A 26,973-nucleotide genomic window follows, 5' to 3' on the forward strand; every position below is an offset into this window, starting at 1 on the left:
CACCGGAACATAAGTTGCACTGGACGTGAGCATCATAAAAATTTTTGCTTTGTCTCCCCAGATTCCATAAGAAGAAGCAACTAGAAATAATCTTTTAGTAAAGGTGGTGTACTTATTAAAAACCTAATGTTAACTCGCTGGAAGACAAAATGCCTATTTATACAGTCCCTGCAAGAAGCCTCTCTGAGGCACAGTGTACTACCGCTTTGCAGAAGACTTCTTCACAGAATACCAGCAACAAAACATCTGGGCAGCAACTGAAATCGCAGGTGTCAGGAGAAGAAAAGGATAGTCTACTTTCATGTTCTCAGAATAAGACTGAGGAACTAAATAGGACCTACGTGATTTCAGCCTGTAAAAAAGTGAGTGACACATCAACCACATTTAAACCCGAAGGCAGATTAACACTCCAGAGGAGAACTGGAGCAAGCAAAGTATCAGTGTCCAGTAGTGAACAATTGCATGCAATCGCAACACAGGGCATGGAAAATACACAAATGGAGAAAAAACTTACTCTGCAGAGGCGTGTGAGGACTGGCTCCACAGAGAAGAGTAAAATTAATCAGAATACTGTGCCTGGACTAGAAAATAATGACTCGGCTGCACAAAGAAACTACAAGATTGCACTTCCACCAAATATTAATAAGGATGATACCCATGATGTTAAACCAAGCTTTAAGTTAGCTGAGGGTCAGTCAAGCTCGAAGGTGCAGTGTAACCTGAACAGCAAGGATTCCTTTGGCTTTGTTGATGGTCTGTGTGAAAATGATAGCTGCAAGCGTTTAAAATATAGGACAAGCGCTGCTGACACAAAATATCCAAATGAAGTTCCTAAATCAGAACAACTAGTTACTTCAAAATGTATTAATAGGGTATCGGGAGAACAACTGAATGAAAAAGGCGATATAAATAAGCTAGCTGGAAAGCAAAGGTTGCAACACTTGATTATAAAACATAACGGTTTGGAAAGACCAAGGACACCAACAAAAGGTTCAACAGAAGGGTTTAAGTTTACACCAAAGAACAGCACTTCTCAGGATCAACCATCTCTGCCTGCTTCAAATAAACGAACGCCTCATCTTCAAATTCTAGCCAAAAAGAAAACTAGTGTCTTCGGCTCTCCTTCTGTGAGTAGAAGCTCAAAAACAAAAGAGAACGCAGAAACTCTAGCTGAGAGCAGTAGCGCTGAGAAAGATGTTTTCAAAGTGGAAAACAGCAAAGTGATTGTAGCTGTGCGTGTACGGCCTTTCAGTAACAGGTTTGTATCCTGGACTTATTTCTGATGCTAATAGTAGCTTTTATAGTGTATGTTGATTCCTGCTTTCTATTTTTTGAACTGTTTAATTATTGACCCAATAAGGATGTAATACCTACTTTAAAATTAGCCGGTATTTCATGCAACATCAAGATAAAGATTTTATTAAGAGGTTGAATTCACTTTACGGGTATTTGGGGCTATTTTTTACATATTCATTAGCTGAAGTATTTTGAGCTTGAATACTTTGTATGGTCATCAAACGTTTTTTTTAACAACGATTACCGAACTTTTTATTTTCCATAAGGCAGTTGATTGAAATGACTAACTTAAAGCATGTAGCTTATGCGTTTTAATTTTTTAATTGTTTTTCCCCCCTTCCATTCAGAGAGAAAAATGAAAACTCGCTCCCTGTAATCTCCATGAGCGGTTCGGAGACAGCTGTACGGAATCCAGCCACAAACCAAGTTTACAGCTTCAGTTATGACTTCTCTTTCTGGTCTTTTGACAAGTGTCACCCTAATTTTGCAAGCCAAGCAATGATTTATAAAACTTTGGCAGTGCCACTCCTAGAAAGAGCTTTTGAGGGATATAACACTTGTCTTTTTGCTTATGGGCAGACTGGTTCTGGAAAATCATACACGTAAGTTCCTAATAATAACTGCTAAAATTCTGTAGGAGCTAATTGTTATGCAATCTATAGTAATGAAAAGAGATTATATGGAATAGAATTCATAGTTATTGGATTGTGTTAAAATGTTTTTGCATATTTTAAAACAAAAATAATTAAAACAATATTTATAATAATTGAGATAAAGTTAGCTGTAGAATATTTTTATGTATCTGACACTGACCTCTTTCTAGGTCTAGTGAAGAAAATAAAAGCTCTTTCCAGAGATTTTAGTGAAGAAAAACCTTTATTAATGCTGAGAGCTTCTTGGGCTCTCCCAGTGCTGCTGTTCACCACTGTTTATTATTTTGTGCGTGAAGTGACATGTTCTAAAGTATATTATGTTTTTTGGAAAAGACCTTTCAGAGATCTTTCCAATTATGGTCCTGACTGTTTCAGAACTTTAAATAAATAAATAAATCCACGTTTGTGGCACTGCTTATTTGACATCTAATCTTTACCCAAAATAATCCCAGACAAATAACGTTTTGAGGGTTTATAGCCAATTTCATATACCTTGTGTATATTTTTCAATAGAATGCCTAGTGAATGGTTTTGTTTCTAACCATGCATCTATTAAAATCAGTTCTATGAGGTTTATAATTCCCATGAAGTACTATAGACTTCTAAATATGTAGTTGAGGATCAGAAATGTTTCTATTCAATTTATCACAATTTTATGTTTTTACTCAATTTATCATAGGTATAGAACTTATACAGAGGTAGGATTTTCTTTTTAAGTGGAAACTCTATTTTCACTTGTAATGTTTATTTACCTTGGCCTAAAAGAAAGATATGCTCAATATTGCAATTGTTATCCTATTTGTAGGTTTGTATTTTTTTCTTTTCCTCCACCTTCAGGTAGACAATTACTGACCTTCGCCCCTTTGTATTTTCAGCAAGGCTGAAATTAATATCAGTAATAACTGTCTCAGGTCTACACAACAAACGTCTGTTGACAACTATGTTGTGTGGCTGCCTGAGTCTCTAGACTGTAGCTGAATTAGTCTGGTACACTGGTGTTCTGCAGCGGCAGAACTAGACAGGAAAGAACTACGCCAGAGGTGGAGAGAGGCTTAGGTTACTGCACTGGCAGGATGCAGAGAGTGTAAAATGCATGCAAAGGTCTATAGGTTTACTGTTTATAGTAAAGCTTACTCTTCAGTTGCTGCAGGGTTTTTGTTCAACTTTGGTTTTCAACCCGTTTCTCAGTGGATGAATTAGGTAAGACCTCTGGACGTCATCTTGTCCAACTCCCTGCTCAAACAAGCACCAACTTAGATCAGGTTTATTTCTGTCGCTTATTACTTCTATAACTTAGAAGCATATGGCATTTCAACTTTAGAGATATACAATTAATATTAAAACTAGCTATAGAGGGTTGCAAAACTGAACTAGCATTCTTTTTGTAACTACAGGATGATGGGGTTTGATGAAGACCGAGGAATAATTCCAAGACTTTGTGAAGATCTTTTCACTCGAATAGCACAAATAGACAAGCAACAGGTAGTATGCTTATGCTATTGACCTTACATTGAATTATGAGGAAACTGATGCATTTCAGTATTTTGATACCTGTTTCATTCTTTCATTTTATACCTTAGTGCTGACCTATTTATTAATGTCTGTGTTCTCTTGCTGATTCAAATTTTATTTCTGCTAGTAGCTCTGATTAACAGGATTCCCTAAATAGTCAAAATCAACATTGTTTTGTTTCCTTAATGACAGTAATGTAAAAAAGAAATGTCAGCATGATATATTTGATGTGTCACTAGACTAGGATTCTTTCCTCTGTATAGCATGTCTTACAAGATAAGATGTAAGGAAAGGTGAAAAGAAATCCTAGTGGGTTCCATACTTTCAGTGGAGGCATATAAAATAGAACTCAAAAAATATGAATTTATCTTTGAATATTGTCACGTATCAAAGTGAAATACACTTTAATAGTATTCTAATTCTAGTGTTCTAGCTCAGTATTCTTGCTGAAATTTAAAAAAAATCAACTACCCCCACCTGGATTTTTTTTTAAAGAATTTAAAATTTTCATTGTAAATAACGTTTTTTCTTCTCTGTTTTGAGAATAGATCTTTATTCATACATAACGCTACATGAAAGAGTGGTCTTCTGAGAGGGGGTGGGAACATTTCATCTGCTCACAATGTATTTTGATTTGAATTCCTGTCCTAGGGCTATGGTATGTGGATTTAAAAACAACATAGTAGTAATCCTTTCCAGAATGAAGGGTTACATTCTGTTTCTGCCCCAATTAATTGGTGTAGTAACGGTACATTTAGAGAATCATAACTGGAGACACAATTAACTTAAACTCTTGGGGGGGAAAACAAATTTAAACTACTCATTTCATGTCTTAAGAAGAAAAGATCCAAACTGAGAATGCAGGGGGTTTGTTTGTGGGAATTCTTCAGGTATATTTGTTTTTCTGTCTGACTGTTGTTGAGGCTTTTCTAAGACTGAATTTCTGGTACAGAATCACTTTTGAGGAACCAGCTTCACTACAGTACAGCGCCTGAGATTTGAATTGCGCACCTAAAGCTTTCTGTAGTATTAACACAAATCATAATTTGTGGTTAGAAACTCTGAATGTCTCTTAAAATTATGAAAAGGCTTAGAAACTTATATTTACGCTCCTTCTTGGATAAGGAGTATCTGATGCAAAACATGTTGGTGACAAGGGCTGTTCTTTGTATTCTTTTTCTCTGTATGTTTGTCCATGACTGTAAGGACTGACTTGCAGGTCTGTAGACCTTAACATTCAGTTAAGCTTATGCAGGCAAACTTTTCTATTTTTAACTATTCCAAATTTCTGTATTGCTTTATGCTTGAATTCTTGACTTTGAATACTAGTACCAGTGAACACGTAATATTCTGATCCTACAGTAGATTTGATAGACGCTGAGAAATCTGCGAAGGTTATTTATTACTGAGTTTGGCTAGAGAGTATAACTTCTAAAAAATGCAGAGCTGCTAGATATGTTTGTTATTCCTTTGCTTCTGCGTTCTGAATAAGTGATTCTGTTGCTGCAAATTGTCTCGAATCTTGTATTTCTGACTTCAGTGTTTTAGTTTTTTTGCTGCAATCGTCCTTGTCTCTTAAAGGAAATTCCATTTTATTTAAAAAAGGAAAAAAAAAAAGGAAAGAAGACCTGGATACCTTCAGAGGAAGGAGATGTGTTTTCCTGAAAAGTTTTGTTGTTTAGTACTGCTTTAAAATTGCTGTAGGTAGAATCAAGGTTTATCTTTCCATTAGGTCATTCTGTTCCATGTCAGGATGTTGACAACATCAATCCATGCCTTCTGTTACATGTATCGTGCTGTAGAAGCGCAATCCCTAAGGGAATGAGACTACTGCAGGTGCAAACAAAACCATGTTTTCATGTACTAAAAAACCAACACTGAAACTTCTGAGGTGGATGTATATACTTTTTTTTTTTTAAGCTTGATAGCTATCATCTAGGAATGGCTGTGGATGGAATTCCAATAAATTGTGTTCTTGGCAATAGATCCCTGGTTTAGGGTATCATTTCTCTTGGATTTCTCTGGGATCATTTCTCTAGGATCATTTCCCTTCAATACAAATGCTTGTAACATTGAATAGCAGGATCTGGTAATCTAGGTTAACTTTTGAAGCAAAGGATGATGAAAATGTTTTGTGGACTATATTAATAACACTTGTATTATTAATTTTACTAGATTTTGTATCATCTTGAAATGAGCTTTTTTGAAGTATACAATGAGAAAATTCATGATTTGCTTGTCTTTAAAGCTGAAAGCGGACAGAAGAAACAACCAGTAAGTTGCTCACAGAAACAAGTATGTGCATAATCTCAAAGTAGAGGCATCTGTTCTGTAATCAAAAATGCACAAATGACAAGTGATCATTGTTTCGTTATCTAAGTACCTTAGATTGTTGTGAATAACGGCATTTCGGTAAAAAAAAACCACCTCACTATATGACTTCAAGCAAAATGCTTGGCACTTCAGAAATGCTAAGCGAAAAAAATAATCTTGCTGGAATAGAAACAAAATGATTCAGCAGAATCTCTCAAAATTGTTGTTAACATCTCTCCTTATTGAAGATAATCTTATCAGCCTTTACAAAAAAAATCTGAGAGTATTATTTATCTACATCTCCAGATTATATTAAGAGTTTTCTGTGCAATATAATTAATTATAATACAAGTTATAATCTTGTAATTTAGATGGAGTTCTAAAATGGAAGGATGGAGATGTCAGGAGGCTTCCAATGGTGTTTGGGGTGGGGGGGAAGTATTTGCCTAATTGTATTTGAGCCATCAGCCTCCTCAGTTCTTAGCACTACTGAAATGTCCATTCACTTTCTGAAAATATCTGTGTATAGTTGATCTGCTGGGATGCCCGTTTGCCACTGAGTCTATGTATCTAACTGCAGTCCATAGTATATTAATGAAAAAATGTTAATATTTGCAAAGGGAGAATATTTCCCCACTTTGTTTCCTCTGTGTATTTACGTTGCCCAGCTACAGAAAACTACTATCATATAAGGGCTTAGCACCAAGATGGATAATATCTTTCAGATTCTTTGCCCTGGATAACTTACTGCTTAGAGCCATGGGGCTGTCAGGAAGTTCTTTTTTTTTTCCTGTTGGTTGTTTCCCAAGAAGCTGGGGGGGGGGGGGGGGAATTAGTGACCTGATTAACTAGTTCAGGATGACTAGTTAAACTAGTTTAGCTAGTTTTTAATGCTTGTGTGTTAGAATATGTAAAACCATAAATTAAAGAAACTTGTGTTAAGTAGGGGATGTAGGGAAGGAATTTATCATGTTTGATTTATTAAAAAAAAAAGTACTTTCTGTACTTTGACATATTGAATACTATACAGGCCACTCGTGTGAACTATGAGTATTAGTTTATTATAAAGAAGACACACTACATTCAAATTGCTGTTGAAATAAGTCCTTTATCCTAAACTTGGGACTTATGTGGACTAGTTACATAGAAGTAAACACTCTACTGTCTAGTTTATAGTAGGAGTGCTTTCATCTGAGTTTTGTCAGTGTTTTTGAGCTAAGTTACTTAACTTGGAAACAATAGATTTATGTTGCAGAAAAGATTTCCCCCCCCCCCCCCCTTACAGAAATATCTTCTATAAGATACATGTTCTTGCAGTTAACTCTGTGAGCAATGGCCTGGTGCAGCCTGCTGTGATTTCTCAGGCAGCCAGAAAAATTCAGTTGTAGGTATCTTCCTGAAAATACTGTTCTAGATGACTCATGCTAAGTTTATCATCAACAAAACATCATACTAGCGATGTAGATCGACTTTCTCTTAATTTTAAGGTATTCCTGAGTGCTAGGTCTGACTAATGCACTCCTAATAATTTTTCTATTAAAATTATTCTCACCAGCTTCGTGTAAGAGAACATCCAGTGTTAGGACCATATGTGGAAGGCCTGACAGTGTAAGTCTTAACTGTTCTCATTTTAATAGATGTATGGTGTAATCCTGGAAGAGTGTGCTAATTATTATCTTGAGGCTCTGTGAAAGCTTGTGTACTCACCAGTAAATGAGGCAAGATCTTAGTATCACATAGTTTTACAAAAATGCGTACCCATGTCTAGCTCGACTTGAGGTATTTCCTTTAGTGTATTGCTTTAGTGAAATAAGTGTGTGAAAGTCTCAAGACAACTGGAGCTTTCATGGTATATTTGTGTTTTGTCTGTAACTGGGGAAATGTTTCAGAACTCAGGCAGCAGGGAAAACTGTAGAAAGAAAACAGTCTGAACCCAAACTTTTCTTTTTCCCCCACCTTAGGAATGTTGTCGGTTCTTACTCTGATATCCAGGTAAGAGTTATTTGGTTACCAAAAGGAAATACAAATATTTCTACTTGCTCCTTCCTTCACTGCTGGAAACTAATTCCATGGATGGGAAGAAAATGCTTTACAGACTGCCCAGTAGTCTGTGATATTTCAGCTGATTTTGTAAAAGGACAATGAAGACTAGTCCTATATAATGGAGCTAAGTAGATGCATACAGGCAAGTGTCACTCTCTTCACATGGCTATCTCTTAATCTTAAGTTTTAATTCCTCCCTTATAGAGTCATCATTTGTGTTAATAACTTTATTTGCAAACATTTTAATCTTCAGTTAACTACCCAAAGTAGGTTTTGGTTTCACATCCTGACTTTTATCTCTTACAGAGTTGGCTTGAACTAGGAAATAAGCAGAGAGCAACAGCTGCTACAGTAATGAATGACAAGAGCTCCAGATCTCATTCTGTCTTCACCCTTGTCATGACGCAAACCAAGGTATTGCTGAGTGTTTTATATCTGTTCAAATCAGGTAGTAAAAAGTTGTTTTGTGTGCTGCCTAGAAAATTGTTGTCAGAATATACTTGAAGAAGATGAGTAAAGCACGGGGCATTTTAACATGGCTTTCTACACAGCAAAACGTGTTTTATTTTGCATGCTTTGAGTAGATTCTCATGTCTCTGTGCTACATATATTTATAGCAGCAATATAAATATGTCTAGACTGGCAGATCTAGGAGTAGTTCCAAGCTTCTGAGTGTGAGTTTTGAGACGTAACTGGAATCCAAATTGAGACCAGACCTGATTTCACACTGCTACCAACACAACTTAGCTTCTAAGAAGGTTAGGCTATGCAAGGTGGATAGCTGTGCTGAGTTCGTGCAGGTGATGAGCTGGAACAACGGTAGGGGATGCAGCTTCTGCTCAGTTTCAACACAGTTCACTGAGTAAATGTTTCCTTGCTTCAGGATACCTCTCTCACCCATGTGTCTCCAGGATATAGGGACTACAACTCCTCATCTGATTTACAGATGTGTAAGAGACAAAACCTGACTTAGTGAGATGAGCCTGAAAACAGAAGTGAAATGGGTAGAAGTCCTCAGAGGTCTACAGTCTGTCAATTTTCTCCATTCATGAATAACTTGTTGGTTTGGTGGTTTTGTTGTTCTTGGTTGGTTTAATTTTCTGGCCCGATTTCCGAATCTTCTCCTTCCTTCTTCCCCTCACCATTCTCACCACTAGATTATTTCTTTTCTCTATCAGGACTAGTCTCGAGACTTTTCCACTGGCTACTTAACTGATCTTCATTGGTCTAAGTCAGTAACACTGATTTCTATGGGCTTTGGATAGCCACAATAGTCAAACTTCAGACCCAAACCCACAGTTTGCTAATCTGTTGTTTGTGCAGTTTATGCTTATACAGTTATTCAACCGTAAACAATTGATACTATGGTTAAAAGTCTAAACTTAGTCTCCTTCAAGGGATGTACCTGAAGGTATCCTGTCAAAAAGTAAATGGAAGTGTCAATTTTTTTATGTATTTAAAGTGAACAGCTTCTTAGATTTCTGTTTGTCCTCAGGCTTTTTATTTTGGTTCGAATGCAAACATCTCCCTCTTTTCCAGGTAGAATTTGTGGATGAAGAACAATGTGATCGTAGGCTTACCAGTCACATAAATCTAATTGATCTAGCTGGCAGTGAATGCTGCTCAACAGCTCAGACCACTGGAGAAAGGCTGAAGGTAAACCAGGATTGGAAATCTGTGGAAAAGGATCGACTCTAAAGAATACCCCTAAACTACAAAGCATCCTCAGCTACCAGGACTCTTGGGCAGAAGCTGTAGTTATAAAAGGATATGTAGCCCTTGGGCTTACAAGTATTGCATAGCATTTTGCTAGTGAGGGTTGGATGGCCCTAAGAAAAGCTGTTCTGACTGCGCAGTACGGCAGGCCACATCTTGCTTGGGACAGCACTCCCCTTGCTATGCAGGCCTAATGATGCTTTAGAAGGAATGAGGAAAAACTATCCGCATGACTTTCCAGACCATCAATCAGATATCCCGCGGAGCTGGGGCTTGCCCCTTTTTTTTGGATTTAAGTAAATAGAGTTTCTAATGAGAGATTTTCTTTTAAGCTGCCTTCATAAGTTTGATGGTTCTTAACATTGCTTATTTTAAAGCCAGGGCCTCTGTTCTTTCCAAATGAAGATCTTCTAGGATATTGTTGCATCTTATTGTTGTTTTTTAATCAGTGGTGATGTTTAATATGGTACAGCTGTACCATACATTGAATAAGCACAATTAAATCAACAGTACAGTCAATAACATCACACAAGAAAACAACTGTATTATAATTGTTTTTATTTTTGCTTTGTGTAGGAGGGTGCGAATATTAATAAATCACTGTTAACCCTTGGAAAGGTTATTTCTGCACTCTCTAAACAATCTCGAAATGGAAAGAAAACTTTCATTCCTTACCGGGAATCTGTCCTTACTTGGTATGTACACCAGAATTTTTTTATATATAAGTAAAGGCTTTCTCAGATTGTGGATTCCTCTTCTATTGAGGAGGCATAACTTCCCTTCCTTCCCTCCCTCTCTCACGTGACCTTTGAAGGGAAGAAATTAGCCTGTTGCATCAGGTGAAGAACAAACAGGACTTTGGTTTGTATTTTAAGTAGCTAACAATCACTCTCAAATAAGTAGCAAGACCCTAAGTATTTTGTATTTAATCTGTTCGGATTAAGAAGTTTAATTTTTATTTCAATGTGGGGGCTGGGGATTGACTTCTACTCTCCTGTCAAATGAAGGTTGTTAAAGGAAAGTCTTGGTGGAAATTCACAAACTGCTATGATTGCCACAGTAAGTCCAGCTGCCAGCAGTACAGAAGAAACACTCAGCACTCTTCGCTATGCAAAACAAGCTTGTTCAATTATCAACATTGCTAAAGTAAATGAAGATGTGAATGCCAAGCTGATCAGAGGTGAGGTTGACATCTGCAGAGGTGAGGTTGACATCTGCAGCCTTTGAGGGTTTTTTCATTTGCATGTGTGTTTAGCTTATTGCTCAATAAGAGCTGTTACTACTAATAATCTATTGTGTTGACTGACCACTTGTCAAATAGGTGAATACAACCCAGGATATCTTCCTTTTAATATTATTCTTCTTTGTGAGCATTTTTTTTTTTTTTTGCCAAAGTTCAGATGATATCTTAGGCTATGCTTGAGAACCTGGAATGGGGAAAGGTGTTTCATTTTTGATTAAATAACAGGATGAATTTTCTAGTATCGTACTGAAATGTCTAAACCCTATTTTGTCTTCATTTTTTGTGTACTGTGTGTCTGGTTTGTCTAATGTAGAATTGAAAGCTGAAATTGAAAAACTGAAGGCAGCTCAGAAGAGCGCTCTGAACACTGATCCTGAAAAATACAGACGTTATTTGCAGGAAGTAACATCTCTGAGGGTAAAATTGCACCAGCAGGAGAGGGACATGGCAGAAATGCAAAGGTCGGGCAGTCGTTAATGTCTTACTTTAAAATAGAAATGGTAAAATGTATACGCTGTAATTTTTCTCCTAATATGTTGTGTTATTTTCCCCTCAATATATTAAGGGCCTGGAAAGAAAAATTTGAACAAGCAGAGAAAAGGAAATTAGAAGATATAAAAGAATTGCAGGTACGTTTTCTTTCTTCACTTCACTTTCTATAGGAGATAGTACAGAAAGTATAACATCAGCAAGCCTTGCAGAAGAATTAGAATAGTTGTAAGATTTGGTTTCCTTAATGCTATTCTTTTAACAGACTACTGTGACTTCTTAGAAAAATTTAATATAGATATTTGAATGCACAAAGTAAATTGCTTTTTATGCAGAGCTCTCTTTTATCTAGAAAGCAGGAATTGCATTCAAAATGGACAATCATTTACCAAACCTTGTCAATCTCAATGAAGATCCTCAGCTTTCTGAGGTGCTGTTGTATATGATCAAAGAAGGCGAAACTACAGTTGGAAGGTATACACCAAATTCGAAACACGATATCCAGCTTTCCGGAGTGCTAATTGCTGATAACCATTGGTATGTAGTGTTCTTTTTATACTTTAAGTGAGAGCAGGAAATACTTCTTCTCACCCTTCCGTTTCTTTTGGAGTCACTCTTCCTTCTGGCAGTAACAAAATATGGGTTTCTAACCAGGAAAATAGTATTCAGGGATAATTTTTGTACTGTTCAATTATTAAGGTAACCTCCTTCTGTTCCCTCTAGAAGTCTGTTGACCAAGGTAGTTTAATTTCTTTGTTCATTTCATTCATGTAGCAAAATTTTCTATTTGTGCAGAAATGCTGGAGAAGGACCTGATTAATGATGCTGTGTGATAACTCTATTACATGAAGTTCAATGGAAAAGTGAAATGCCTTGACAGTTCTTACTTAAAACTAAAAGTAGAGAGCAACTTGGCCGTATTGCAGAAATACTGTTTAAAGTGCGTTCCATGCAATTGATCCTAGAGAAAATGCTGGAAGAAACTTAACTAATAAATTACTAAAAACATGAAAGATGTGGGTATGTTGGGAAATCAAGCATTATCAAAGAAATGCTCAGATGACAGGGTATTGTAGTGATATTTTAGCAGTGGATTCTTCTTAGATTTAAATATCGATTCTCTTCTAAAATACAGGTTGTCACCCATTAATTATGTATGTTGTAACTAAATAGTATGAACACAATCCACATCTGGAAAAACAAGAACAGGATGCTATCTAAAGCATGAATTTTAGTCTGTTAAGAAACATCATTTGCAATTAACGTGAGCTACTGATATCGCAAACGTTTCTTGTTTTCAGTGTTATAAAAAATACTGTTGGCAAAGTGAGTATTATTCCACTGAGAGAAGCAAAGACATACGTGAATGGGAAATGCATTTTAGACCCAACAGTTCTGCATCATGTAAGTAATTGACTTGGTAAAAGAAATATGTGCGTGTGTGGATTTCTTAACCTGCGGTCTGAAGTTGTAATATTAAAGCTTTCTTAGAAGGCTCTGAAACCATAAACATTTGTCTCTTCCTCTTTGATTTCTAGCCCCACCTTTTATGTTTTAAGCACTGTAAATTTGCTTATAAATCTAAAAGAGAACAAACTTTTTTTTTCCTCCTGTTCCCAATAGGGTGATCGAGTGATCCTTGGGGGAGACCATTATTTCAGGTTTAATCATCCAGTAGAAGTTCAGAAAGTTAAAAGGCCATCTTGTGGGACTATGGTTTTGCATGACGGTCCAAAAGATTTTGAATTTGCAAAGAATGAGCTGCTTATTGCACAGAGAACACAGTAAGTACTGCATCTTCTTGCTCTAAAAATAAATTCAGTTGTTAATGCAACCGTGCAGTAAGTTTAAGAAATAAGAAATTTAAGATTATTAATTATTTCACAATAAGGGAAAGTTGGAAAATAGCAAGGTTATTGTTAACTCCATTTATAATGGAAATGGAAGTCCCAGACTTAGCTGAAATGAATGTATACCTCTAAGAGGTGATCACCACAATCTAGTCCAGTTGTCAAGAATGTAGACCACTATTAAAGAAACACTGACCTCCAGAGGTCCTCAAAGTAGTGTATCTCTTCAGTTACATTTCTTTCCAAGCACATAATGAGTCTGAAATTGACTTTTGATGTTTTAGAGAGATTTAAAGCCTGAAAAGCAAATGTTTTAAGAAAAGAGAAGAACCCAAAGTTACAACCTTGGTCTTCTGTGATGGTGGAGAATTTGAGAGACAGTAAAGTGTTATTTGTACTTGCTTTGTTCCTGGGAGTTATAAAACCGCAAGGCTCTGACTTAAAATTTACTTTTCTGCATCTTAATGTGATTTAGTGAGTTTCTATTACAGTTCTTAATTTTGTTAAAGGTGCATAATAAAATAAATATGGAAATCAAGTAGATTTTAAAATTCTGGAATGTCTTCCATCTTTACGAGTGTCTACATTTTCCCTATGAAATCAAAAATATCTAGGTGAAGTATAAAAGTTGTTTTTAAAAAAAACAAAACAAACCCTCATATTTACTGTTAAAATTGGAGGCTCCTGTCGTGATAGAAGAAAATACTAGAATACTCTATGCAGCCTGTAAGAGATTAAAGCCAGCATTCTAAATGTATGATACTTCTACTTGTAGGCTTGAATCAGAAATTGAAGAGGCACGACTCAAAGCCAAGGAAGAAATGATGCAAAGTGTCCAAATTGCGAAAGAGATGGTTCAGCAAGAACTGACCTCACAAAAAGAAGCTTATGAAAGCAAAATAAAATCACTGGAAGCAGAGGTGGTAAGTTGCCATTGCATCGTTACATAGAACTTACCAATAAAATGAAACGGAAGCTGTAGTATGGGGCTTCTATTTGCTTGTTTGGGGTTTTTTGTTTGGTGTTTTGTTTTTTGGTCTTGCATATTGTAACAGTGTCTTAGGCAATGCTAAGCCTCATTCTTCTTTTTAAAAAAAAAATCAGCCTTGCTAACACAAGAAGTTATAAAGTATAAGGTATCCCCTTCAGAATTATTTTAGGGATTTTGGTTTATAGAATTAGTCAGGAACTAAAATATTAATCCAGTGTGAATTTGATGAGGGTGTAACTTGTATATGAAGAAAAATCCCTACAAAATCTAACTTACTCTATGAGACTTTAAAATTACTACAGTATTTTAGTTAATATGGCTTCTTTTTTTTCTTCCAAGTTTGCATGCTGCTTTGTTGTTAGTCTTTTGAAATACTTTTACAATATATATAAGTCTACGTAGAAGAATACATCATGGTAAAACAACAATAATGATGGAGTATATTATTTCTTAAATGTGCTCTAGAAGACATAATGTGATGCTTGTGAACTGGGATATAACCTTTCATTGCTGACACTGGACTAGGTAGTCCACAAGGGCTGCATGTTTTAAATGTATTGAAGTGAAAATAAGTCTTAATATCTGCCTAAGGGATGGATCAGAAATGCTGTAGGAGTGGTACACCTCCTCTCATCTGTCCTTTTTTATGTTAGAGAGAAGAATCTCGTAAGAAGCAAATCCAAGAACTGAATAACCAAAAAGCTGCAACTAAAATACAGGAGCTAGAGAAGGCAAAGCAAAATCTTGAGCTAGAACTACACTTCAATAAGAAGCGTTTAGAAATGGAGGCCTTAGCTACCAAGCAGGTAATTGGAAGGAGAAAAAAAAAAAAAAAAGCTTTTTGTGATAAACTGTGGTTTGTTTTGTGTGTTTTTTTTTTTTTAAATAAATCTTTGTAAGTGGAATGTTTCTGAAGTATTTTTCTACATGATTTTATGCAAAAGAACAGATGTTTTGTTTACACTTTGAATATGATATTGTATTAAATTTGGGGATAAACTAATGCTGACCTTATTTCTTATATAATGTGGACTGTTTTGTTCATGTACCAAACTTTACTGACCATTGCCTGTGCCTAAAGTTATGACTCCAAGGATTAATGTAAGTAATGACTGTGTTTTTGCTGGTGTTCATATATATCTGACTGCTGCAACAAATATGACTTTTTAAAGTTGTTTCTTTTTAATTCCAGTATTTTTTTTAAGCGTGTCAATATCTAAGCAAAACCAGAAAGCTGTCAGAGTTTGAAGACGGAGGGTTTCATATCGATATGGCAGATGTCCAATATAAATTTCATTCTGTTCTGAGACTCCATAAAATGACAGCAACAAACAATTTTGCTTAAATACACAGAATTCAGAGTTTGGGATTTTTTTTTTTTTTTCTTCCCCCAGGCTCTAGAAGATCATACTATTCGTCATGCAAAGATACTTGAAGCTCTGGAAGCTGAGAAGCAGAAGATTGCTGAAGAAATACACACCCTTCAGAAGAATCGTGGAAGTGGGAATAAAACTATAACTAGTACGTATATACACAATGTTGCAAGGGCAATGCTGACTTCTCTTTGCTTGGTGGGCTTGGATTTAGTGGATATGGATCCAGAAGCTCTTTCTCTTCCTCTAATGCTTCTCTAGCGATCCTAAACAAGAAGAGCCTTTTGGCTGCTATGATCCTTTCCATTCATAACCCGTATATATCGGACAGTGCTAAAAGCTCTGTTTTAATCATGCTCAGGGTGGTTAGCTGGATATACATGTAGTCTGTATTTACCCCGATTACTTAGAAGTTCTTCCCCCATCTGGTTGAACTAGTTAGGTGTTAACTCATTGGGGAAACTGGAGTAACAGAATTGATTCTGTTTAGTTTCCTATCTCAGATTAGTCTAATATATAGTGTCTGGTGTTATGCCTCTATTTCTGAAATACCCTTTACCTGACCTTTTATAAAGGGTTATCTTGGCTGGGAGGGTAATTTTTTCCCAATGTATTGGGAATTCACAGAACTGTTGTAGGCTAAATTCCGTTCAAGGTTTTTGGTTGTGGTTTCTTTTTTTGCCCCCTTTTTTTTTTTTTTTTTTTTTTATACTGAAGTTGTTGTATCACGTTGTTTTGATCCGCTTAATTGTTATGTGCTATATTCTTTATTAGTTCCACTTAACTGGAATTCTCTGAAGCTATCTGTGATGATCAAAGAGGCCAACACCATTAGTAATGAATTAGGGAAAAACACTGTTTTCTACAGGTGAGTATCTGAGTTAATTATAAGGGGGTATACATAATAATATATATTTATATTAAAAAAAAAGGGGGGGGAGTGAATTCTGGATGTGCAGTGAGCTGTTTATTTTTTTTCTTTTCACAGTTTTAAATTGAACATGACAAATCACTGTTCCAAACTAGCTTTAGTTAAGTGTGTAGTTTAGCCTTGTTAGTTTGAAATGTGAATTTCAAATTTGAATTTTAGATCAAGACTTTAAAGGTATGTCTACAGACAATTAATTTTGGATCGAGTGTGCTTTGGAGGTGAATCTTCTGATGCCCATGTCCATCCTGCTTTGGTTCTCATATTAAAGGGGTCCTAAAGCACACTAACTGCATTCCTTTTGGGCAAAACTAAACTGGGAAATATGTGCCAGCCACGAGGAGGTGTTCAGTTCACAGGACCACGACAGAGGTAGTTCAAAGGAAAAATCTCAGAACATGCATATAGTGGATACTGAGTGCTTGGGACCCGCTTTTTCACTCCACAGATCTCTTGCTATGCCATGCTACTTGCTAGTCGTAGCTGAAGAGTGTTCTAGAAGTGGACCTGTATATTGGTCGTGTTCTTAGCGCGAGCAGAGATATATTAGTGCAGAGGAAACTCTCTATCATTTCAAAAAAATGCTACAGTAAATGCAGGTAAGCTAGGACTTTCTAGTAGGTGTAGGTATTGCTTTGTTTTTCAGATGTTGTCTTTTCATATCCTTCAACAAGAAGTCTGCCGGTAGAATTCTGTAGCATGTATTTTGGTCCTGAGTTTCTTGAGAGCCAGGAATTTGTGTGCTAGTATCTACTTCTATCTCTGAACGCAGGGATTCCTTTTTTCCGTTACATAAAAATAATTTTAAAGGCTCCACTACTGTATGTTTTGTGACATACATGATGTCTCAAGTAATTCTGTGTTTGTAATCAAATTTGTATTCTCTGTTATAATCCTATCTACAAGTACCTTGTTTATTTTTGCAATATGAATAATGTTTTTTGTCTTTATTGTTTTTTTTTTTTTTAACTTTCTCAAATTCTTAGGCACGACAAAATTGATGATAAAACAGGAACAGTGTCTTCTGTTCAGGTGCAAGTTCGTAACATCAAACTGGGAATAGCAACTTTCTGGAGCCTGGAGAAATTTGAATGCAAACTAGCAGCGATGAAAGAACTCTATGAGGTCAGTAACAACTGAAGAAAAACCACTAATAATCAGTAGTATTTTGTCAAAGATAAGATTTTGATAATCATACAGGAGGAAAAACTTGGGATTTTTTTTGTTTATGTGATTAAACGTCAAGACACATGATTCTTTAATAAACACGTGTACACACATTTGTCCATCACACAGAAAGAGGACAGTAGAAATCAATGACTGTTCATGTCATTTTGTGTACAAAGTGTGAAGTAGTAAAACAAGGACTGCTTTGTGGTTCCTCTAGCTGTTTAATTGTTCATCTGTGCTACAGGAAAACTTGACTTTTTAAAGGTATCACTTGAATTTTCATTATTACATTCTATCTGTTTTTCTTTGGTTCTGGTAAGTTAATATGCTACTGATTGCTTTTGTCTGTATGTGGTTTAGGTTCTTAAATGGAAGGTTTTTAAAGGCATTTTTCATCATTTCTTGTTTAATAAACTGACAATTAAGGTGCACATTAATCCCTTTTTCTAATTCTGTTGCTTTTAATCAGACAAACTGGGTATTTTTGTACTGCACCTCTCTAACTGTGCAGTACTTTGTTTTGGAGCATATCATACTATCTTTTGTATCGAAGGGGAGGATGTAAAACAGAAGAAACAGAGAAGTGGGAACAGTGCCTACATTTGATTCTGTATCCCCAAAAAACTATAACCATCAGCTAAAATCTCTGTAATTACATAAAGGTAGACAGTGGCTCCAAATTATTGAATACAGATAAAATTACAGTATCACCTCTTATTTACTGGGAGAATGGTATTTTTTTATCTCCTAAAGAGAGAAGTGTCATAAGAAGTAAGTTTATCTTTATTGGCTCCATGTGAACAGACGGTGTTTTCATTGCACTCCATTGCATTTTTTTTCTCTGTTTTAGAGCTTGAAGACTTGAGAACCCTAAGAACTACTTAACAAAAAAAACCCAAAAGACTATCAGATCTGGTGGCCCTTAAAAGTACTTTCCTTTTTTTAGTGGCAGTAGAGTATTCTGGGATTTTCCAATCTCCAGGGCTGATCATAGCATTTTATTCGCTTTTTGGTTTCTGCCATATGAATTGCAAGTTGCTTTAGACTGCAGTGAAATAATAAAGGGTGAAAGAAGGAAAGTTCTTGGACATGAGCAAGAGCTGGTTAACGTGAAGGAAGGATCCAAAGCAATCTAGTAGAATCGTAATGATCTTGTATTTTATGCTATACTAGTTTGGGGGTTTTTCTGATTAATACACAAAAGGAAAAAATATATTTAAGACCAGGTTTTAGATTAAGTGAACAGCTTGTCTAAATTTGTTCTGTGCTTGAATTTGTATTCTCCTGATCATATAAACTCTTTTCATTCCAATATCTGTGTTATGTTTAGCCTGCAGCAGTATTGAAAAATGAGTAGAAATTGCTTCAAATAACATATAAATAAATATTTGGATGCTTGCTATTTCCGAACGCAAATCACGTTCTGGCATAAACAGCATACTTGAAGTTTGCAGAGGATGAAATCTCAACTCTTGGAGCACTGAAGGTGCTGGTAGGAAAAAATATGAGGGCTTTTTACATTTTGGAATGCTCCTTTTTTCTACCTTAGAAAATAATTGCATCTCATTAAAAAATTATTTTTTATTTGAAAGAATAACTTCTTCATATATGAGTATATATCTGACATAAAAAACTTTCAATATTTTGTCCAAAAAGGAAAAAAGCCATCAAAGAAAAGCCAGAAAAAAATTGAGGAAACACTCCTTTATGATATAACTCTGTAATACGCAAGTATTTCCAGTGACAGAAAAATATTACCATATTCACTACTAAAAGCTGTTTGGATCTTGGCAATATCAGAGATTGGACTCTATTTCCTGTGGAAAACTATTGCTAAAACTGTTACACAAATCCAGATGTAAAAATAAATAAAAATTGTAAATTATACACCCAGATTTTTAATAAATCTGGCATGTGGAGAGAGCTGTGAAAAAGTTTAGTACTTGGCATTCCTGTGTGTCAGATGCTGGGTAGCTAGGCGTCTTCACTAAATGTTTAGCTTGTTTTAGTTTGTTTTCAAACACACCTCAAGCTGGCTAGCAGTCAGTTATCTTCTAGATTATACATATCCTAACAAAAGAAAAAACATTAAAACTTCTGTTTTACTGTTAGTAGAACATGTTGTCTTCATCTATATGTTATATGCTTTATTATCACTCTATTTCTGTTTAACCCTCCTCCTCCCCTGTGTTTTCTTTATTTTTTCAGAGTAATGATAGCAATAAAGCTGCTGATGTATTTTATGACCCTGCTGATGAGTGGGAACCTGACCTTTCAGGTGCCTCAGTTTCCTCTCTTTCCAGAAGAAGGTGATACTGATTTCTAGTTCCTTCATCTACACTTAAAGCAAAAAATAATTTGTCTCATCATCTAAACATGCTTCTGTGCCACTAATGCAGTCTTTTATTTATTAATTCTTCTTTCACCTTACTATAATGTCAAAATTTGAAATTGAATAAAAAGTTACGTATACATTTGCTTTCACTCTGGTTTAGGTTTTGTGTTCCATGAATTGAAATGTTTGGTTTTGTTTGCCTGATATCTGTCAATGTTCATTGAACGTTACGGGGAGAGAGATTCTTTTCTTTTAAAGTTTTTTCATGTTTTCACTCTCATCCTTTCCTAGAAGTAGAAGTTTCATGAAGAACAAGAGAATTTCTGGATGTTTGTCCGAGATAAAATTGCAACCAATTCGGAATATACAGACTTCCTATATATCAGGTACTTACTATACGGCATAACACCTTTCATTTCATACTGAGAATTTGAAACTACTACATGTATAAAACATAGGCACTTCTAATAGTCGTTAAAAAAAAAAAAGTGTGGGTTGGAAAACAAAATGAAAAATGTCCTGTTTATAATATCTTCAAGTTTATGATGTCAAGCTGTTAACAGTAGGGGGTTTTTGTATTTTTGATAATGCTTTCTTACAACAAAAACTTTCTAACTAGCACTTATGACCCTTATTTAAGGAATTTATCTAAAACATTACTCCACTTAACTATGCGGGTTAACTGGAGAATGATAGTTCATGTAACAAATTGCCTGAAGCTGAATCCTAATACAATAATTTGGAGACTTTGTTTGTTTGAGTTGTTGCTATTCATTCAACTACTAAGTACCCCAAGCTTTTTGTAAGGTTTTATAAACTTTTTTTCTGAAATACTAGCTGCTTCAGTTTTCCAAATATTTTTATGCATGTAGTTATTTTAGATTGGCTGGATTTTGTTATTTTCTGTCTCTGTAGGTTCGATTGGTGAAAAAGATGGATTCATGTTAAAGAATTTTGCTATGGAATTTGTCTTTGTACTAACTGAATCTAGAAATTATGTAGAACGTTGTATACACGTTTTTTCTGACTTCCTATCTTGAGTAGTTGAACATTCTGAAGAAGCAATATAAAATAGTCATTAAAGACATGCTGACTGCTCACTCATATGCAAGAAACTCTTAATAGATGTTTTGCTTTTACATCATACAGGTTCACAGAATAAGTCCAGCATATGCCCAAGCTTTTCTGAATCGTTTCTTCCTGGAATTTGCAAAGAATCTATAAGTTCAGCTTTAGATTTACTGGAACAGAATCATGGAGGAGGAAAGAGCATAGCAGATAGTCTCCTAACTAATTTGTTTATCATTTTCTCTGGAGTTTCTGCCATTTCAAAAGCCTATGAACAGCAAGATGAAAAATGTCAAGAGAACTGTAAGTCTCATTTTCATAACAGTTTAAAGTAAACATTACTAATGACTTGTCTTTCAGATGCACAAGCATTCTTATGTGTGCCTATCAGAAGAATTAACATTCCTACTTTCATTTGAAAGGAGACCTTCTGATAGATCTCTTTCTCTTGCAGTTTTCTCTCTTGATCATGCTGCTCAGTCCTACAGCATCAGAATTATCTCTGCTTTTGACCAGCTTGTGGTTCTGACCAAGCTCTGGCTTAACAATGTCCAAAAGTGTCCTGGATCTATAAAAGTTGATGAAGAAATAAAACAGGAAGTAAAGAACTTGGGAGGTTATTTACAGTTACTATTGCAGGTAAAGTATATTAACGAATTCATCTGTGTGTAAGAAGTTCTGTGCATTAATGCAATGTTTACTACAGACTTGTTAAAAACACTTAAATGTCCAACGTATGCAATGACAAATGGACACACCTAAGGAAGATGAACAGCAAAGGGTGCATTTTTGCTGGCTAAACTGGCACTTCTGTATGCTAGTTCAGAGTAATGCAGACCTTTCTGTGCCCAGGCCCTGACAATAGCATAGGTTCTTAAACATAAAAGGTGGAAAAAAAACATGTAGTGACAACAGCAAATGCTAGTTTAGACTGTGAAGTGCTACTGCTTATGAACTTATAAACCAGCAGCTGGTAAATATTACTCTTGTTCATGCTACACCCTTGTGAAGAGTAGGGGTTTTTTGGTTGTTTTTTTTTTTTAACTGTGTAAGTATAATGATACCATTCTTCTCTGTGATTGCAAGGTATGGTCTTTTAGCTGTGGTAGATAAGCCATTGGAAGTAGGAAGGTGTAAAGCTGAAAATGCCTCAAGCTATTGTGTGCTACAAACTCTTGCATTATAGAAAGCACGTACTCTTTGACCAGAGATGCTTGCTAGCTTCAGTGAATGACATGCCTTTATTTCTCAGGGATGTTCTTCAGATATATCCTCAATGGTAACAGAAGCACGGAGCAAAGTAAACCAAACGGTAAAACAAACAATGAAATACATAGGACACTTGGCAGTAGTCACAAGAGCTGATATTTCCTTTTCTGAAGAGAACAATATTCCTGCAACTAGTCTACAGGTGAAAAAATGTTTATCAGAAATAGTGATTAGAAATAGTAATTTTAATGTTGACATCACATTTATTTTCACTAACTGTGCTCAGAAGCAAATTGTTACATGTAACAACTTGATTAACTGAATTAAGTACGTTCAGAGTTTATGTAATACTTCATTTTTATGGTGAAAATGGATATGTGTTAATACCCTTGAAATTGTTTCGGTTTGGTTTTTTCCTTAAAAAAACCGCACTTTAAATATGTATAACTTCCACCTAGAAAGAGAAAGAAATACTGTGCTTTTAGGGTTGTATCTGCACTGAGATTGTACAAGTCTACCTATTTCACTGAAATTCAATACTTATTTCAGTAATCTGTGATTAAGTACCACGTAGAATTTTCAGAAATCTGAAGAAAGTTAGGAAAAGGAGATTAAAGTGCTTGAGTCCCTGTGGTCCAAGAATGACATGTGACTGAATAAACCAGCATGGAACAATTTGCTCAAAACAAAATTACGTTTCTAGCCCACTACGGAAAATCTGTTTTAATTCAAGGCCATATCAATTCCTTTAATCATTATGTTCTGAACCTTTTTTTTTCAAAGGACTTTGTACTTGCCATTTATGATGGAGTAGGCTCAGGGCTGGAGTTTCTCATTGATACTGTACAGGAAAAAGCAAGAATGGTGCAGAAAGAACTCGTGAAACAATATCCACAAAATGAGGTGAGATGAAAGTAAGATTAAAAACTACTACAGTGTCTTAAAGGCACTTCATCACGTCCTTTTATTTTTCAGCAATTCTGTCTAGAAAGTTTATAGTAGGAATACAGTTATGACTAGTAACGCAGGTTTGAGATGGATGGTAAGTGGGAATATTGACTACAATCTTGCAGAATTTTTTAGTGTTTAGCCTTTCACCCATATGTAGACTGAACATTTAAGTGTATTTTATTTAGAATGATTTCTCCATGCATTGGAGGGCATTTTGTGTAAAACTTCAGTGTAACCATGAAAGAGAGGAAGAATATGAAAACTGGCGCAAAGGAGCCAGTGGACCTTTTATTCTGTATGCTACTGTTAAGTTTGTTTGGTAAAAAGATTGCATATTTAATATGTTACACTTTATGATCCTGAAAGTTAATTGTTAGTTTATACTGATAATACTAATCACCTCTGCTGTTACTACACTCACTGTTGTTGTCAGGAAGATAATTAGAAAGTCTGAAGACTTCATTTTGTCATGCATTGTTCTTACAGTCCTAGTCCCAAACAGCATGCTATCTAAATATTAAAATAGTTCAGTGTTATCTTTTAAGAGCTAGTCTTCTCACATGCTTAACGCTTGGGGTATGCTGAAGCACTTTGATGAATTGGGCACTTTAGAGGGAAATTGTTTGACTAAAGTAGCTATTTAATAGCACAGAAGTCAGAAATGTCCTGCTTGATTTCGTGTCATTCACAGAAGTCACAGCTGACCTTCAAATACCTTCCAGGCTGATAAGCAGCAATGGTATTTTAATTTGAGCAACTTCTTTATTACACTTTATAGGAAAGTTACAGCAAATTATTTATATTGTATTACTGAGTTGTTCCTGTCATCTTCCAGATTTATTGTGATATGAAAAGGAATTACATCAATGGGAAGCTTTTATCTCTCATAATAAGACCTCAATTTAATTATTCTTGTAATTTTAAGATGAGATATTCCTACTACCTCATAATAAACAGATGTGTGTGTACTTTTTCCCCCCTTCTCTCACACATAGCAGTTTAGCAATTATATCTTATCAAATTGAACAGGTTTGGGGGTTGGGTTTTTTTTTCAGTATGCTGAAGCCAGAGTTGTTCTGGGGAGGAATTGCTCTTTCGTGAAACAAACATACTATTATTGGTGTGTCTAGTGTATTCTGACACTTAAAGCAGAACAGACCTCATTACATGCTGAATTCAGTAGTGGGTTGTTTGGGTTTTTTTGCCTGGAAGGGCTTTTTTTAAGCTACAGCCTGTTATTTTGTGCTTTTACTTTGCTTAGGTGACAAACCGTGAGGAAGATGATACTATAGGGAGTTATGCAAAGTAGAGAATAAAGTATAAGGAATAAGCACCACAGTTAAAAATATTTCTGTGACACTATGAAAATTCCAGTAGGCAAGCTAGAGTACCCCTTAGAAATATGCCACTTTCTTAGTGGGTGAGATATTTTAACAGAAAGCCTGGCTGAATTCCAAGGAAATACTTTGGAAAGATTGAAATGTTCTTCAGCAAGGTACTAGATGTACATAGTGTACATGCGTCCTTTCAGTGTTGGGATATATAGGCTTGACCTGCCACTTTTCCCCTGAATAAATATGTTTTATATCAGACAGCATGCAAGGCTGAAGGTGACAGTTTACCTGTGTCTGAGCAATCCTGTCTTCTGCCTCATCTGTTTTTATGTTTGTTCTTTTTCTTCAAAGTTGAGAAATTTGCAGAGCTGTGGTCCATAAGAAAATCTCCTTAATGAGTTGGGATATACAAAATACTTTATTTCTGAAGAATTTGTTACTACTCAAAAATCTGTAATACATGACCTGGGATAAAAGGTTCAAATCAGTTGGAGAGGAGTGATAAATTCCTTGTCTCAAGAAAAGGAAAAATTTCTTCCTACTCTGGTTTTCACTGTTGTCATTCTTAATCCTACAGATAATAGTGAAACTGTCCAAAGTCTTTTATGTTCCTATCTGCTTGCTTAACTCCCAAAGTCTTCATGTTTCCAGCAAAAGGAATTGAACAGTCTGCTTTCCAGATAATGCTGTTCACTTGCAGCAGATTCCTACGTATCTGCAGGATTCCTGTATATGCTTGTTGCTGGTGGAACTAATGCAAAGTTGGGGAGAGAACACCAGGGTATTAACTAAGAGATTACCCCTGCCGCTTAGAATGACAGCGATACAAAAATTACAGGACAACCTTTCCTTAGCGAATACTTAGATTTGCTCATTCGATCCTCTCGTATTAAGGGGTTATTTAAAACCTTGCAGATACAGTTAACTTTTTCTACCAGTTTACGTTTTATTTGAAAAAATGCATGTTATGTTGCAGAAAACTTTACTTCTGCTTTTGAGTATTTTTCTCATTAGTATGCCAGTGTTCATTGTTATCCTTCTAAAATATTAATGTACTTTTTGTCTTGAATCAAGTGTACAAAATAATTAAAAGTTTCTTTGTAGATTCAGAATCGAATAAAGGATAATGTTGTGGCATTAGCCAGATTCCTTGAAAATAACATCTCTTATTGCAGAAAGGTAAGAGAAATGTTTCACAAAATGTGTGCTTTGAGTCTGGGGTTTAAATTTAAAGGAGGCATTTAACAGAAGAGGAACTGAAACTACCTTCTGTACATTGACAATTGCATGATGACACTTCCTGTCTCAGTGGCATTCGTGTGATTGGAACGCTAACTTTTCTGGCTACTGCATTTCCACTCAAAATGATTTGATTTTAGTTTTACTTAAAGTATTTCTGGAGGTACTTTGTATCTTATCTGCCGCCTTTTTGTGCTCATCATGAACAGCCTAACCACCTGATTTGTTTCCTTTTAAGTTGAAAGCCTCAAGTTCAGTAATGCTAGTGTAATTGTGTTATAACTACTGCAATAGTTTATGGCCATAGTTATTGGTATTTTGAATTAAAAGCCAGGATAGATTATTTAATCTATCTTCTAAGAGCCAAACCTTTTCTGGATTTTTACAGTTCTATTTGCATTTTTTTTTTTCTTTCCTGTCAACAATCTGCACTTCTTTTTGGAGCTATCTTACATTCTGTGACTTGGCATCGCTTTCCTTTTGTGTTTCAGCATTGGCCTGTTTTATGTGACTGAATCCATAATAGGCATGTTTAATAATTAATATACTGTCATGTATTTGATTCTCTTTCAATTGCTCTTTATTAATACAGAACGAAATAGAATCTCAATTACCAGAAGAAGAATCTCTATATCAGGAAATAAAGAAAAGCACTAACATTGCTGCAAAATACTTGGAATTGGAGCAGTGCCTAGCTGAAGTCTGTCAAATTGTTTCTTCTACATTACAAGGTATTTAGCTGGGTTATTACCTGTCTTGATGGTAACCTGTGGACTACAGGAGACCTGTGAAGCAAGAAGGAGGGAGGCTACTTGGTCTCTCTTTGCAAAATGCTGCATTTGATTCTTCTTGCTTTTGTTTTTCATAGGGTCGTACAGAAACACAAGCCCTCTCAGGAGTTTTGCAGAAAATATTTGTGTCATAGCTGGATATTTTAACAACTATTTCAGTTTATTTGCCTTGTCTTCTACTTCTGCAAACAACCCTATCCAGAAAATACCCATGCCTTTTATGAACTTGGATGAATTGGACTCCCTGGTTGATTCCCTTATTATGAATTTTGAACTTGAACAAGGACAGCCATCACTGAAGTCTCAAACTCTTTGTAATGAAACTACTGAGACTCGGGGAGGACAGGCTGAAACAGATGAAGTTGAATCTGCTTGGAAACAGAAGGGGATTCCAAAACACACCCATAAACTCCAGTCTTCACCTCCATTTCCTGCAGAGCTTTCACCTGGTAGGATACAGTGGGTATAA

The 26,973-nt window shown here is 35.6% G+C and overlaps 1 protein-coding gene across 1 annotated transcript; it reads left to right on the forward strand.

The window, feature by feature from the left end:
* KIF14 (kinesin family member 14) lies at nt 1-26,973 on the forward strand. The gene is made up of 29 exons (XM_076338275.1): nt 1-1,258; nt 1,644-1,898; nt 3,344-3,431; nt 5,637-5,735; nt 7,330-7,382; nt 7,736-7,766; nt 8,124-8,231; nt 9,357-9,473; nt 10,110-10,228; nt 10,541-10,713; nt 11,090-11,237; nt 11,342-11,405; nt 11,618-11,802; nt 12,567-12,669; nt 12,889-13,049; nt 13,891-14,038; nt 14,760-14,912; nt 15,501-15,627; nt 16,254-16,347; nt 17,394-17,532; nt 19,786-19,886; nt 20,204-20,298; nt 21,062-21,283; nt 21,435-21,619; nt 22,233-22,391; nt 22,973-23,092; nt 25,579-25,653; nt 26,306-26,444; nt 26,582-26,973. The coding sequence occupies exons 1-29, from the start codon at nt 150-152 to the stop codon at nt 26,971-26,973; spliced, it is 4,962 nt and encodes a 1,653-aa protein (XP_076194390.1). The 5' UTR covers nt 1-149.

Source organism: Aptenodytes patagonicus, chromosome 5 (assembly GCF_965638725.1).
Source record: "Aptenodytes patagonicus chromosome 5, bAptPat1.pri.cur, whole genome shotgun sequence".
In the NCBI taxonomy this organism is placed as follows: domain Eukaryota; kingdom Metazoa; phylum Chordata; class Aves; order Sphenisciformes; family Spheniscidae; genus Aptenodytes; species Aptenodytes patagonicus.